Genomic DNA, 13,976 nt, shown 5'->3' with positions numbered 1-13,976 from the left:
GTTCCCTTGATCTGAAATGTTTCTCCTACCAGAACAGTTGAATTTCAGTCAGGCTCACTTGTACGCAAGGAAATGAAGAATGGAATCGGAGGAGCTATTAGTCAAATTCTGAGACTTGAAATAGTGTGTGTAGAAAGATGTGTCTCCAATTGATGACGTACAGTACAGGATCTGAAGTCATTTATTTGCCATTGATTTGGGAAAAGTAGTTTATGTCTTTGAATGTAGGTACAAAGTAGACAATCAGTAGGGCAGTGTGGGAAAATATTTGCTGACCAAGAAGAAATTTTTTGTTGACATAGGTTTTTTAAGAATTCAACCTTTTCTATATCACCTACCTTAATTAGTGTTAACTGCTAACTATGCATTTACTCCTACAGGGTCACTATGAGTCGGAATCGACTCGATGGCACTGGGTTTGGTTTTTGTTTTTTTTTATGCAGTTATTCTTAAATGTCACTGGTAGCTCCGTTACTTAGGACAAGAAACTTAATCTTTGGAGGCCTTGGTTTCCTCAGTTTCCTTCTCTGTAATATGAGAAAGAGTTGGATCCATAATTTTATAACAGCTCTGCTGGGGTTTTATGGGGGCTTCCTAAGGAATATACCTTTTTCCCAAGTAAACAGAGTTCATACTCTCCTCTCAAACTAGATTAGATCTACTTTTATCTGCTTTATAAGTTGGGTCTCTGAATAAGATTTCTTTTGAAGAAATCATTAGTTTTAAAAAAACAAGAAAGCCTGGATGACCTCTTGAGATTTCTTTCAGCTTTTAAAATCCCCTCATTCATAGCGTGTCACACACTTAAAGGAAAAATCTAGGTCATTGTTAGTGCAATGGTGTACAGCTCCAATACTAGATGAAGTCCTAGGATACTGTGGAAAAACAAGAGAGGCCTTCCTATTTCCTCAATAGAGCCTTATTAAACTGTAAGTATTATAATCTATTTAGTTAACAGAGGTTTAGCTAATAAGCATAAGATACTGCATTAGTTATTTGGTTTGCTATTATATTTTTTTTTGCCTGTTATAATTTAGATTTTGAATTTTCCTTTTATTGGTGGCACAGTGATTAAGAGCTTGGCTGCTAACCAAAAGGTTGGCAGTTCGAATCTACCAGCTGCTCATTGGAAACCTATGGGGCAGTTTTGTTCTGTCTTATAGGGTTGCCGGAAACCCTGGTGGCATAGTGGTTAAGAGCTACGTCTACTAACCAAAAGGTCGGTGGTTCATCACCAGGTGCTCCTTGGAAACTCTATGGGGCAGTTCTACTCTGTCCTGTAGGGTCACTATGAGTCGGAATTGACTCGACAGCAACACGTTTGGTTTATAGGGTTGCTGTGAGTCGGGATCCACTGGACAGCAACGGGTTTATTAACATAGGATCTTTGAAATAAGCGCATAGATTCACTGACACCCATAGTTATGAATGTGCACTGAGTACCAGATACTCATGTCAATGAGAAAATGAACATTTACTGTGTTTAGAAAAGATGGCCAATAACATAGAAAGTATTTAATCAGATTTTTTCTTTTCTATGGAGTTCTAATAGGAGTTACTAAGCAAGAAAGTTCTCATTAGAAAGAAGGTGAAGAGAAAGCTAAGAGCAGAAGAGTGGTGTGGGTGTCTGTGTTGCAGAAAAGTGAGAGAAGGGATAAGCCCCTGGATTTTAAATACTCTTACCTAGAATTTCTTCTCATCCAAAGAAAATAAAATTATGAATCTTACTAAATGCTGAATGGATTTCCTTTTCTTAGTCTCTTGATTTCATACTTTTAAATTCTGTATTTGAATTTTAGAAATGTTAACTCTGCCCATTATTGACAAAATATCCCCTGGATAGAAGATTGACCTTTTGGGAGAATACTGTTGTTTTTCCCCCTTTCAGTTTTGATACTATGAAAAGAAAAATTTAGATTATCTTTTTAGTAAAAGGAATTGCAGGAAATTTTATTTCTTTGGAAGATTTTTATGTACCAACTTCACTCCTTGGTTGAAAGCCGAATATTTAAAATAAAAAATTAGGTGCAGTTACTGTTTTTGCCATCTTTTGTGAATCATAGGACTGTTTATTTTGGTACCTGTAGAGGAGTAGCTTGGAAAAGGGCTTTCTAACATTTTAGTCACCTTTCTTGAGTCCAAATATAAGGGTTAGATCTTTATTCGATGGAATTTTCTCTTCTGCATTTTCCTGGTTTGCTTTCTTAGACTTTGTTTTTCTATTTCCTCCACATAGATTGGTGAGGAAATGAGCCAGAACAGTTTCATAAAGCAGTATCTGGAAAAGCAGCAGGAGTTGCTTAGGCAGCGTCTGGAACGTGAAGCTCGAGAAGCTGCAGAACTTGAAGGTAAGCTCGGACTGTCAGTTCTTTCAAGGAGTTCTTCATTCTTACCTTGTCTCCAGGTAGACGGGCTTATCTAACTAGGTAGTCTCAGTTATAAGTTAGGCTGAGACTGCTACTTCCTTGCTTTAGTAGTTTATGGACCCAATTGAGTTACTGTTTACCTTTTGTCAGGAAAGAAGACATTTAATTTAACTATCTTGCTAGAAGAGGATTCTTGCCAGCAGGAAGAGTTATAAGTAAATTAAGCTACTGTCTAGATGAGATAGAGCTTAATCTTAGGGATTTTTTTCCTGTGTGTATAGTCCTCTTTTTGGTATATATCTCTCTATCCATGACTTTGCCTGACTTCCTTCACTCCCCTACGTAGCCCCACATGCTGAGCCCTTCGCTCCCTCCCTGCCCCGACCCAATCTGTACTTTGCAGAAGCCTCAGCTGAGTCGGAGGACGAGATGATCCATCCTGAGGGAGTGGCTTCCCTGCTGCCTCCTGACTTTCAGAGCAGCCTGGAGAGACCAGAGCTGGAGCTCAGCAGACATTCGCCCCGTACGTATCTCTCTCCCCACTGCGCTTTTTGTCAAAATCTGCGTAGTTGGTGGGGGGAGGTAGTTATGCCTCCTTTCATGCTAAGCTTCCATGAAAGTCACAGGGAAGTTCTTTGATATTGATGCTTGACATCGGTTTTTGTCATGGAATTTATGTCCTTTTTGAAGTCTGCCTTCAACTGTGTGTTGTGTAACTTCTCAGTGTGTTTTATGAGGCAGTGTGATTTTTTTTTTCTTCTCATCTGTACCTCTTTAGGTTTCTCTGACTCTGAATTTGGAGATGGTTACAACAACTTTTTTTCATCTCTTCACCTTTTGTATGATGTGTTGCACATCCAGTCAACCCTCCCCACCCATGGGCACTGCCTCATTTTATTAGTTCATTCAACAAATTTTATTTAGTACCTGTTGTATACCAGACACGTGCAAGGCACCAGGAATACAGTAGGGAAAGATGAACAAGTTCTTCTCTAATAAAGCTTAGTCTAGTGAGGAGATGAACATTAAACAAACAGTTGGATAATTAATTATAGTTGTGCTGAGTGCTGTGAGAAACAGTTCTGAGTATTATGAGAGCGTATTACAGGAAGCTGTAATCTGGTGTGTGGTTGGTTCAGGCAAGATTAATTTTTCCAAATATAAATCTTCATTAACACCTAATTTTGTGTAGTAACTCAAGCAAAGGTCTGAAAGTACAGCCTTTGACTTCTAGGAACTCCCTGTCTAAGACAGTGTACTTTGAGGAGAACATGTACCTAAGACATGTGGATGGTAAACAGATATTTTAAACCAGTGTGTGAATTGGTAAGCACAGCGAAACCTGTGAGAGCCGAACTCAATGGGACTGCCGTGTTTTTCCGGGTCTTGCAGGTTTTCCACTTTGACAGGGTGCAGTCTTCGCCACTTTTCTAGCGCGCGTTTTAGTGGCAAATGCGTTTTCCTTCTCTGACAGGTTTCTTCCTTACACAGGTTCTGGCTATCACAGGTTTTACTGTATTTTGAATCATCATATGTATTAGTGGTGGTGAAGAGGACATTCTACACTTAACACTTTTATGTATGAAAGTTGCTAGCTGTCCTGATTAGTATAGAATTCTTTCACGGAAATAGATTTTTAGGAGATATTTGATAATGGGAGAGAAATCTCATGAAAAGCTAGGGGAAAATGGAGGATTTTTGAAGCTAATTTTAAGATCCTAGGTTCTTCACTGCTTATTTTTCTTGATCCTAGTCTTAGAGCCAGAGGAAAATTTTTAGAAGCCTTTTAACAAATTAATACCGGCAAATACTTTGAAATTATTAAATTCTTTTAGACACTTCTTTTCTCCTCAAGCACTTTATGCCTGACTACTGAATGGAAATTTTCCAATTCAGACCCACCGCTGGTGCAGTGTAAAAAAGACCTGACGATCTGCGTCTGTAAAGATTACAGCCAAGAAAACCATAGGGAACTCAGTTCTACTCTGTAACACATGGGGTCAGCATGTGTTTGAATTGACTTGACAACAAAGGGATTGGTTTTTAGTTTCTCCCCAGGTAGAAGAGTAGTAGACTCTCAATTGATCGACTTTACTGGCAGCACTCTCTTTTCCCTGTTTGTAAAGCCAAGGGGAAGAGAAATGCTCTTCTGTAAATTGTTGGTTTATTTCTTTTTAAAGAAATAAAAGTCAGTTGAAAATATTTATTGAATTCTTGCTGTGTATGTATCTCTCTGGAGCCCTGGTGGTGCAGTGGTTAAGAGCTTGGCCGCTAACCAAAAGGTTGGCAGTTTGAATCCATCAGCCACTCTTTGGAAACCCTCCTCTCTCCTATAGGGGCTATGAGTCAGATTGAGTGAAGGGCAATGGGTTAATCACATACTGCATTCTATCGTTAGTTTTATGAGCAAGCGTCTTCTCTCCCCCTAACAGCCCTTACAAGGTTACAGTGCTAACTTCCCAAATACTGTAGCACAGAGATACATTAAAAAAAAAAAAACCTGTTTCCATCCAGTCAATTCTGACTTGTAGCAACCCTATAGGACAGAGTAGAACTGCCTCACAGGGTTTCTGAGGCTGTAATCGTTAACCGAAGCAGGCTGTCACATCTTTCTCCTGTGGAGTAACTGGTGGGTTCGAGCCACTAACCTGAACACTTAATTACTGCACCACCAGGGCTCTTTTTACTATGCAATTACATGACATAAGTGGTACAGACATATGTACCATAGTAATTCGAAAGAGTGGAAGATCCCTGAGGACCAGTAGAGAGAGCCTCATGAAAGATTTGACTGAGCCTTAGAAATAGAAGATTTTTTTTTAAGGAAGGAACAAAGGAATAGATAAAGGAGTGAATGCGATATTTTAGAGGTATAGACTAATTTAGCCAGAGTAAAATATTCTTGCATAGGGCTTTGAATCCCAAGCCTATTAGCGTGAGTTTTTTTTATTCTATAGGTAACGGGAACAATTGAAAATCTTATTTTTTTACAAATCAAGTCAGTCTCTCGTACAAAATTTGTATACACCTTGCTTTGTATTCCTTGTTGCTCTCCCCTTAATAAGACAGCACACTCCTTCTCTCCAACCTTTATTCCGCGTGTCCATTCAGCCAGCTTCTATTCCACTCTGCTTTCTCATCTCCCTTCCAGACAGGAGCTGTGCACATAGTCTCATGTGTCCTCTTGGCCCAAGAAGCTCACCCCTCACCAGTATCATCATCCCATAGTCCAGTCCGATGCCTGTCTGAAGAGTTGGCTTTGGGAATGGTTCCAGTCTTGGGCCAACAGAAGGTCTGGGGACCATAACCTCTGGAGTCCTTCTAGTCTCAGTCAGACCATTAAGTCTGGTCTTTTTATGAGAATTTGAGGCCTGCATCCCACTGCTCTCCTGCTCCCTCAAGGCTTCTCTGTTGTGTTCCCCATCAGGGCAGTTATCAGCTGTAGCCTGGCACCATCTCATTCTTTTGGCCTCAGGCTGATGTAGTCTCTGATGTATGTGGCCCTTTCTCTTGGGCTCGTAATTACCTGGTGTCTTTGGTGTTCTTCATGCTCCTTTGCTCCAGGTGGGTTGAGACTAATTGATGCATCTTAGATGGCAGCTTGCTGGTGTTTAAGACCCCAGATGCCACTCTCCAAAGTGGGATGCAGAATGTTTTCTTAATAGATTTTATTATGCCAACAATTGAAAATTCTTGTTAAGGACTTCTCTTTAAAAACCATGAGACTCTCAGTTCTAAATGTAATTTGAAATGAAAATGAGGAATGGATCCCGAAATAGAAATAAGGTTTCAGAACCTAATAAGGATTTACAGTGAGGGAAGATGATCTCTTCAGTGCTTTGTTTTTGCTGAGACTCTCTGCCCATGGCTGTAATTGACAGGAAAAAAAAAAGTGAAAAATATATTAGAAGAATTGAATGTAGTAAATTGTACAGTACATCTAACAGTTGCCTAAAGTGCTTTTCAGTGTACTCTATACCATAAACTTCTCTACCTCTGATCTTGCCTGGAATATCAGTCTCAGTATAGATCACGTACATTTGGTCCAGGTCATAAATGGAGCAGTAATTTGGAGTTCTGGCAGAGCTCATTTGGGTCAGTGTTAATGCCTGGTGTCCAACCGGAAATTAGATTTGCTCAGGTATAGAATGTCTTTCTGCCGTAGGCAAGTAAGCTATTACATACCTGTTGCCATCCAGTCAATTCCAACTCATAGCGACCCTATAAGAATAGAACAGCCCCATAGGGTTTCCAAGGAACAGCTGATAGATTTTGAACTGCTGACCTTTTTGATTAGCAGCTGAGCTCTTAACCACTGCACCACCATGGCTCCAAGCTATTAATAGAAAACCCATTGCCTTTGTGTTAATTCCTACTCATAGTGACCCTATAAGACAGAGTAGAACTGCCCCATAGGGTTTCCGAGGAGCACTTGATGGATTGAAACTGCCAACCTTCTAATTAGCAGCCAAATGCTTAACCACTGCACTACTGGCAACCCAAACTTTTTTTTTTTTTAAGTGTTATAATTTTTATTGTGCTTTAAGTGAAAGTTTACAAATCAAGTCAGTCTTTCACATGAAAACTTACATACATCTTCCTACATACTCCCAATTACGCTCCCCCAGTGAGACAGCCCGCTCTCTCCCTCCGCTCTCTCTTTTCGTGTCCATTTCGCCAGCTTCTAACCCCCTCTACCCTCCAGGCAGGAGATGCCAGCATAGTCTCAAGCGTCCACCTGATCCAAGAAGCTCACTCCTCACCAGCATCCCTCTCCAACCCATTGTCCAGTCCAATCCATGTCTGAAGAGTTGGCTTCGGGAATGGTTCCTGCCCTGGGCCAACAAAAGGTCTGGGGGCCATGACCACTGGGGTCCTTCCAGTCTCAGTCAGACCATTAAGTCTGGTCTTTTTATGAGAATTTGGGGTCTGCATCCCACTATTCTCCTGCTCTCTCAGGGATTCTCTGTTGTGTTCCCTCAGGGCAGTCATCTGTTGTAGCCAGGCACCATCTAGTTCTTCCTGTCTCAGGATGATGAAGTCTCTGGTTCATGTGGCCCTTTCTGTCTCTTGGGCTCATAATTACCTTGTGTCCTTGGTGTTCTTCATTCTCCTTTGATCCAGGTGGGTTGAGACCAATTGATGCATCTTAAATGGCTGCTTGCTAGCATTTAAAACCCCAGACGCCACTCTTCAAAGCGGGGTGCAGAATGTTTTCTTAAGAGATTTTATTATGCCAGTTGACTTAGATGTCCCCTGAAATCATGGTCCCCAAACCCGTGCCCCTGCTACACTGGCCTTCGAAGCATTCTTTATTCAGGAAACTTCTTTGAACCCAGACTATTTTAATGGGAGTTTATTTGTTGGCTTTGGAGGTCCGTGATGACTCCTTATGAGTTCTTCATTTAATAACAAGATTTAAATTAAAGGTAAGGTTCCTAGTAACATTTTTCGCTGATTATCAGTGGCAACTGAGTTTTTTTGTTGTTGTTAGTAGTAGTATTTTTAACAATGTGGATTTCTGGCCCCTACTCAAAAAATCTCTGGGAATGTAGGTCCTGGAACTCTGCATTTTTTTAAAGTTCCCTAGTGGTTCTGTTGCTGAACTCAATTTTTGAATGACTCACTGAAAGAATAGTTTCAGGACCATGTTTAATCAGGATCTTTTGCCTCTTTTCCAGTAGCCTCCTGTTAGGTGCTTTTGGCAAAACTCTAGCTAAGAAGGAAGAATTGGTTTATATAATTCTCCCTGATTCTTCCTCTTGACTTCTTGTCTCCACCACCTTTTTCAGTTTTTTCTGAAGTGTTTGGAGCCAGTGTCCACCCCCATAGTTCAAAGCTGTCTGGATTCTCTTTTGTCATGACTGGCTGTACAAAAACTTTTACTACCTTTTAGTTACTTTTTCCAAAAGAGCTCAATTTAGGAAAATTAGGGGGAAATGCAAAAACATTAAAAAGGGTTAAATATTCAGAATACAGGTTACTTAACATAGGTATAGCCACAGGTGATTTTAGCCGTCCCTTGACTTAGAGTGTCCCTTGACTTACAGAGCCTGTAGCCCTCGTTCCTTTTTTTTTTTTTTTTAATCAAACCTGGATGCTGAGATTCTAGAACAATGCTAGTTAAATTAAGTGTACAGTTAACTGTAGAAACTAGATTTAGGCTTGACATCATTGCCAGGTCTCAGTTCTCTTTAATTCCTGCTGCTTCTTCTTACCTAAGGATACCCTCTGGCCATGGGCTTTACCGTGATCTCTGTTGTTGTGTCCCCTTGAGTTGATTCTGACTCATAGTGACCCTGTTATCTCTAGCTACCCCTCCCTTAAAACCAAAACCCAAACCCACTGCTGTCGACTCGATTCCAACTCATAGCAACCCTGTAGGACAGAGTAGAACTGTCCCATACGGCTTCCAGGGAGCGCCTGGTGGATTTGAACTGCCCGCCTTTTGGTTAGCAGCTGTAGCTCTTAACCGCTACATCACCAGGGTTTCCACCCCTTCCTTGAGTCCTGCAAATCCTGCCCAGGCTCCTGTTTTTTAGGATGAAGAAACTACTTTCCTACATGGCCCTTAAACATTCCTCACTTTTTTGCATTCTGTGCTGTCTAGCAGGTACCTGGAAGACTTCTGGCTCTGGAACGTTGGAAATCTTACATTCACCCTGACTGGTTTTTCAACTCCGGAAATGCATTTATTAACCCATTGTCAGTATTGGTTCCACCCTTTGCTGAAGCTCAGTTTCTTCACATATTATTAACATCTGGCTAAAGGCACTCCTGTGGCCACGTGTTCGTGACAGATGTCCCAGGAGCCTGTTTGCATCGCATCACCTACTTCCAGGGAGCTAGAAAGAGATTCATCATCTGTTCCTTTTATTTTGTATTACATACTAAGTTCTTGTTGCATGTCTGAAGGTCCCCCTGCCAGCTCTCACCTTTTTTTGCAAAACAGTGATGACCAAAGCTTTCTGAACAGCCCTGCCCATTTTCCCAGATCTCTTTGATCTGTACTCATGTGCTTCTAAGGGAGTAATCATCTAGGATCCTATCTACTCAGTTTTAGAGTATGGAAATAACTTTATAATCCAGTAAAATGGCGCACAGTTTGTAATAAGTAGAGAAAGGCACTGTTTGCCTGTAGGTACCTGATTTTAAAATTGCAGCTCTAAAGCTCTCACTTGCCCTTATTTGTCCTGGCCAAGCTTGTAATACCTTTTTTATTTCTTTTTTTCTTTTTAAATAAGATAAATCAGCTTCTTTCCCTTCTGTTTGCAAAGGAGCTGTAACTGAAATTCATGGAAAATGTCTTTGCTTTCAGTTTGACTAATTTTATAATTTAACCTGTTCTGGGTTATTATTGATTATTGTAGCCACCACACCATGGGTCTCTCATAGATTATTTTTCAAATGTTTGTTGAAGCATCTGGCCTGTCACCATACTTCCTAACCAAAGCTCCTGTACACAAACACCCATAATGAGGTTGTCTTTATTCACTTACTCATGTGTAGAAATGGTATGTATTCAGAGATCTTATTAATCAAGTGATCATGGAGCAAGGTTTTACAAAATATGTGTATCTTCTAGTTCGTTTTATTATTATAGGAAGGGAGAAGATCTTGGGTTAGTTCACCATCTGCTTTATTTGAACAGTTTAAATACTATTACTGTAGAACATGGTTTTGTAGATCATTTAAACCTTTTGTCCTGAATTAAAATTTGACCCAATCTAACAGAGTATCTAGAATACGATTAGGCTGTTTTCTAAACTTGTTCTCATCAGTATTTGTGTTGTTAGTCTAAGTAATATATTAATACTGGCAGGAAATTTAGAACATCTTCTAATCTAAACCTCTCTTTTTCTGTTAGAACATTGAGATCCAAATTAGTTAAGTGATTTACTCACAGTCATCTTCCTTCATGGAATGTGAATGAAAACTTTTTTCCAGTTTTACACACGTTTGTTAATCAGGATGACCTAGATTGGTTGTTTTCAAGCTTTCTTTTAATAGTAGAACTCTTTTTTTCCCCCCCCTTTAAAAAAAAAAATCTCACCTTAAACTTCAATATATAAAATAAAATTGAGAGGCCCAGCTCTGGAATCTTATTTCACTGGCTTGATGTAATTTCTAGGAACTTTAGGACCCCACCGTTGACCTAAGTATTTATTTCACAAATTGCCATTTTACTAATTGATATTATTAATCATAATATTTTGGTCAAAACTACCAAGTCATAGCAATAAGCAGTAAAAAAAAAAAAAGTCAGAAGTTAGTGAAGCCTTGAGATTTGATTCAGAGTAACAAAACACTTTATAGAAATAAGTGCACTTTTTACATCTTTGCTAAATAATTTGAAACCCCTGGTAGGTATCTTCCATTTATTTGACGTATTTTTTATACATACGTTTATAATATGTGAGTTGGCTTTAAGGTATTGAAACATTCCAGATGCACACAGTAGGAATCAGTCGTAAGACTCTAACCTTAGGGCTTTATATAGTCCTTTTTTCAGCATGGGAGTCAAAGAAGTTGACATAAGTATTTATTGACTAGCTCATATGCTGTGATTGGTTGATCTTTAGAAAGCAGCCATGAATGAGAGTTCGTGTCATTACTCTGACCTGAGTTTTCTTTCGTTTAATAGGAAAGAGCTCCTCTATGTCTGAAGAGAAAGGTGAATCTGATGATGAGAGACCAAGGAAAGGAGAAAGACGATCACCTAGAGTCAGACAGGTAACTCGATACCTATTAAAGCATCCACCATTCTTTAGGTGATGTTTTGGTTGTTTCTTTTTCTCAAACAGAGTTGGTATCTGCCCAGATTTCTCTGTTTTCTCTCTCCTCTTTGTATTTTTCCCTTCTTTTTACAAACTTACATCTGCTCTAGCCTTCAGATTTCCAAGTGGCTATACAAAGAAAATTATGAAAGCTAGCTGGATGGTCTGTATTTCTAAAGCACATTGGAAAAGATACGACATAATGAATTATTCCATCAAATCCTTAACATCATGTGGTATGTTAAGTAAGCAGAACTCAATAGTATATGTGTAGCGTAATTATGACTCTGCAAAAGAAGTGATAGGAAAAAGAATGAAAAGAAATATATCAAAATGTTGATGGTAGGTCAGTTTTCTGCTTCTACTTTTTAGATGTTCTGTTCATTTTAGAAGCTTGAAACTAAAAAAAAATGAACTAGTAGCAACTTTATTATTATATTCCTTTTGGTCATTCTCTCTATTTTGATTCCCCTAAGGGTCCATATTAATCATGATTACCTGTTTCTGTGTTGCTTAGAGTATGTATCGTCGAGTTTCTCCTTCCTAGTTGTGTCTTGTGAGATTTTTTCCTCTTGATTGTGAGCAAATATGTTTAGAGCCATTGTGTATTTTTTATTTCAGGCAAGAGCAGCTAAACTCTCTGAGTGCAGCCAGGTTGCTGAGGAGGAAGAGGACCAAGAAGCACCTTCCAGAAATCTGAGGGTCAGAGCAGATCAAAATTTGCGAACAGAGGAGGAAGAAGAGGAGGAGGAGGAGGAAGAAGAAGAGGAGGAGGAGGAAGAGGAAAATGAGGGACAAAAGTCTAGAGAGGCACCACTCCTGAAACAGTTTGAGGAGGAAGAAGAGGAGGAGGAAATGTCCAGAGCAAAACCAGAGGGCGTGATGGATGAGAGACCCAAAACCATAAGATCCCAGGAGCAGGAAGGGTTCGAGAAAGGAGGGAGAGTGACAAGATCCCAGGAAGAAACTAGAAGAAGTCATCTGGCCAGGCATCAGCAAGAGAAGGGGATGAAAACACCTTCTCCCCTTGAAGAGGAAGAAGGAGAAACAAGATCTTTTAAAGGCTTGGAGGGAAAATCAAAGTCCCCTTCCCCTCCTCAGTTGACTGAAGATCTGGAGAAGGTCCCTCTTGCGCTACAACCAGAGCAAACTGCCAGTGAGGAGGAGACTCTCCCACCTTTACTTACCAAGGAAGCCTCTTCACCATCACCTAATGCCCAGCTCCGGAGTGAAGAAGAAGTAGAGCCCATGGAAGGCCCGGCCCCCCCTGTTCTCGTTCAGCTAGCTCCTCCTAATACAGATGCTGAGGCCAGGGAGCTATTAATAGCTCAGCACCCTGTCCAGTTGGTGGGAGGCCTGTCTCCTTTGTCAAGTCCTACAGACACCAAAGTAGAATCACCTGCAGAGAAAGTGCCAGAGGAGAGTGTCCTGCCTCTAGTTCAGAAAAGCACACTGGCTGAATCCTCAATACAGAAGTGTCTTGAAACTGAACCAGAAAAATCTGCTGAGCCAGTCCCTCTAAAAATTGAAGAATTAGCACCAGCCAAAGGGATCATTGAGGAATCTCTGAAACAGCCATCTTTGGAACAAAAGGAAGGTAAAAGGGCTTCTCATACTCTTCTCCCAAGCCACAGTTCTAAACGGTCAGCTGACTCCTCATCCTCTAGCCGATCTTCCTCATCTTCATCCTCCAGTTCTAGATCAAGATCTCGTTCTCCTGACAGCTCAGGCTCTCGATCTCATTCACCTCCAAGATCCAAGCAGAGAGATGGATCCCAGGCACGTTCTTACCCCAACCCTCGTAGTAGACCCAAGATGGACTCCAGATCAACTTCAGAGTCCAGGTCACGTTCTCGTTCCCGTTCCCGTTCCCGTTCAGCGTCAAGCAACAGCAGAAAAGTGAGTGTGGGTGACTCTTGGGTGCATTGATACTCTGTCTTAACCCCAGGAGAACCCATTACAATTTCTGACAGGAATAGGAAAAGCCTCCTTTAGTTCCTAGATCTATGATTATTTTCCCCATATTTCAGAGTCTTAATTTTTAATTCACTGACTTCTAAATGGAGTCCTTTTTCATCCTGAGTCTCTTTGATTCCCAAGAAAGAACCCATCTACCTATATCCACTAGACTGTAAAATTCTTGAGGGCATGGACATAGCTTTTTACAGTGCTGGGCACACCTAGTTGGAACTTAACTAAATACTTATTGGATATTCTAGGAAGCCAGGGAGATCACTGACTCAAACAGGCATAAACACGGATGAAAGACCCAAAGTATTAAATTGGGTCAGTGAAAATTGGAGAATTCCATGATCTACTGAATCTGTACCACGTAAAATAATTTATCTGATCATAATGTATGATTTCATTTCTTCAGTCTCTGAGCCCTGGAATCTCCAGGGACAGCAGCACCAGCTACACTGAAACCAAAGACCCCTCTTCTGGTCAGGAGGTTGCAACTCCTCCAGTACTGAAAAAGCAGGTCCTTGAGCCAAAGGAGAGGACTACCACCTCCTCGTCCTCTATCCGAGTGAGGCGTATGAGCCAGCCTGAGCCATCCGAAAAGCGTATGACCCAGAGGTTACAACCTGAGCAGGTAAGCTGTTATTCCTATACTCCACCCCACCCCAACCCCCCCAACCATCTCTCTGCTCCTGCCATGGACATGGAGGATTAGGCATGATTTTCCCTTTTGTCTTAGCTACAAAACTGAAAAGTTGGTCTGGACAAGGTTCAGTAGAAATGTAGAAGGTTGGAGATACATGTTAGATTTCACTTAACTGATTTCCAACTCTCTGGTTTATGAAAGCTATACATGACGCTGAGCAGCAGG

The 13,976-nt window shown here is 40.6% G+C and overlaps 1 protein-coding gene across 1 annotated transcript in view; it reads left to right on the top strand.

Annotated features, from left to right (window-relative positions):
- Nucleotides 1-13,976, top strand: part of ACIN1 (apoptotic chromatin condensation inducer 1) — a 33,055-nt gene that overhangs the window by 1,943 nt on the left and 17,136 nt on the right. Inside the window, 5 exon segments of the mRNA XM_049898043.1 lie at nt 2,237-2,348; nt 2,770-2,889; nt 11,011-11,099; nt 11,765-13,042; nt 13,521-13,739. Coding sequence (XP_049754000.1) covers nt 2,237-2,348; nt 2,770-2,889; nt 11,011-11,099; nt 11,765-13,042; nt 13,521-13,739 — 1,818 coding nt within the window.

This window comes from Elephas maximus, chromosome 10 (assembly GCF_024166365.1).
Source record: "Elephas maximus indicus isolate mEleMax1 chromosome 10, mEleMax1 primary haplotype, whole genome shotgun sequence".
NCBI lineage: Eukaryota > Metazoa > Chordata > Mammalia > Proboscidea > Elephantidae > Elephas > Elephas maximus.
Note: the sequence above shows the minus strand (reverse complement) of the source record. Positions and strands in the feature narration are given on the sequence as shown.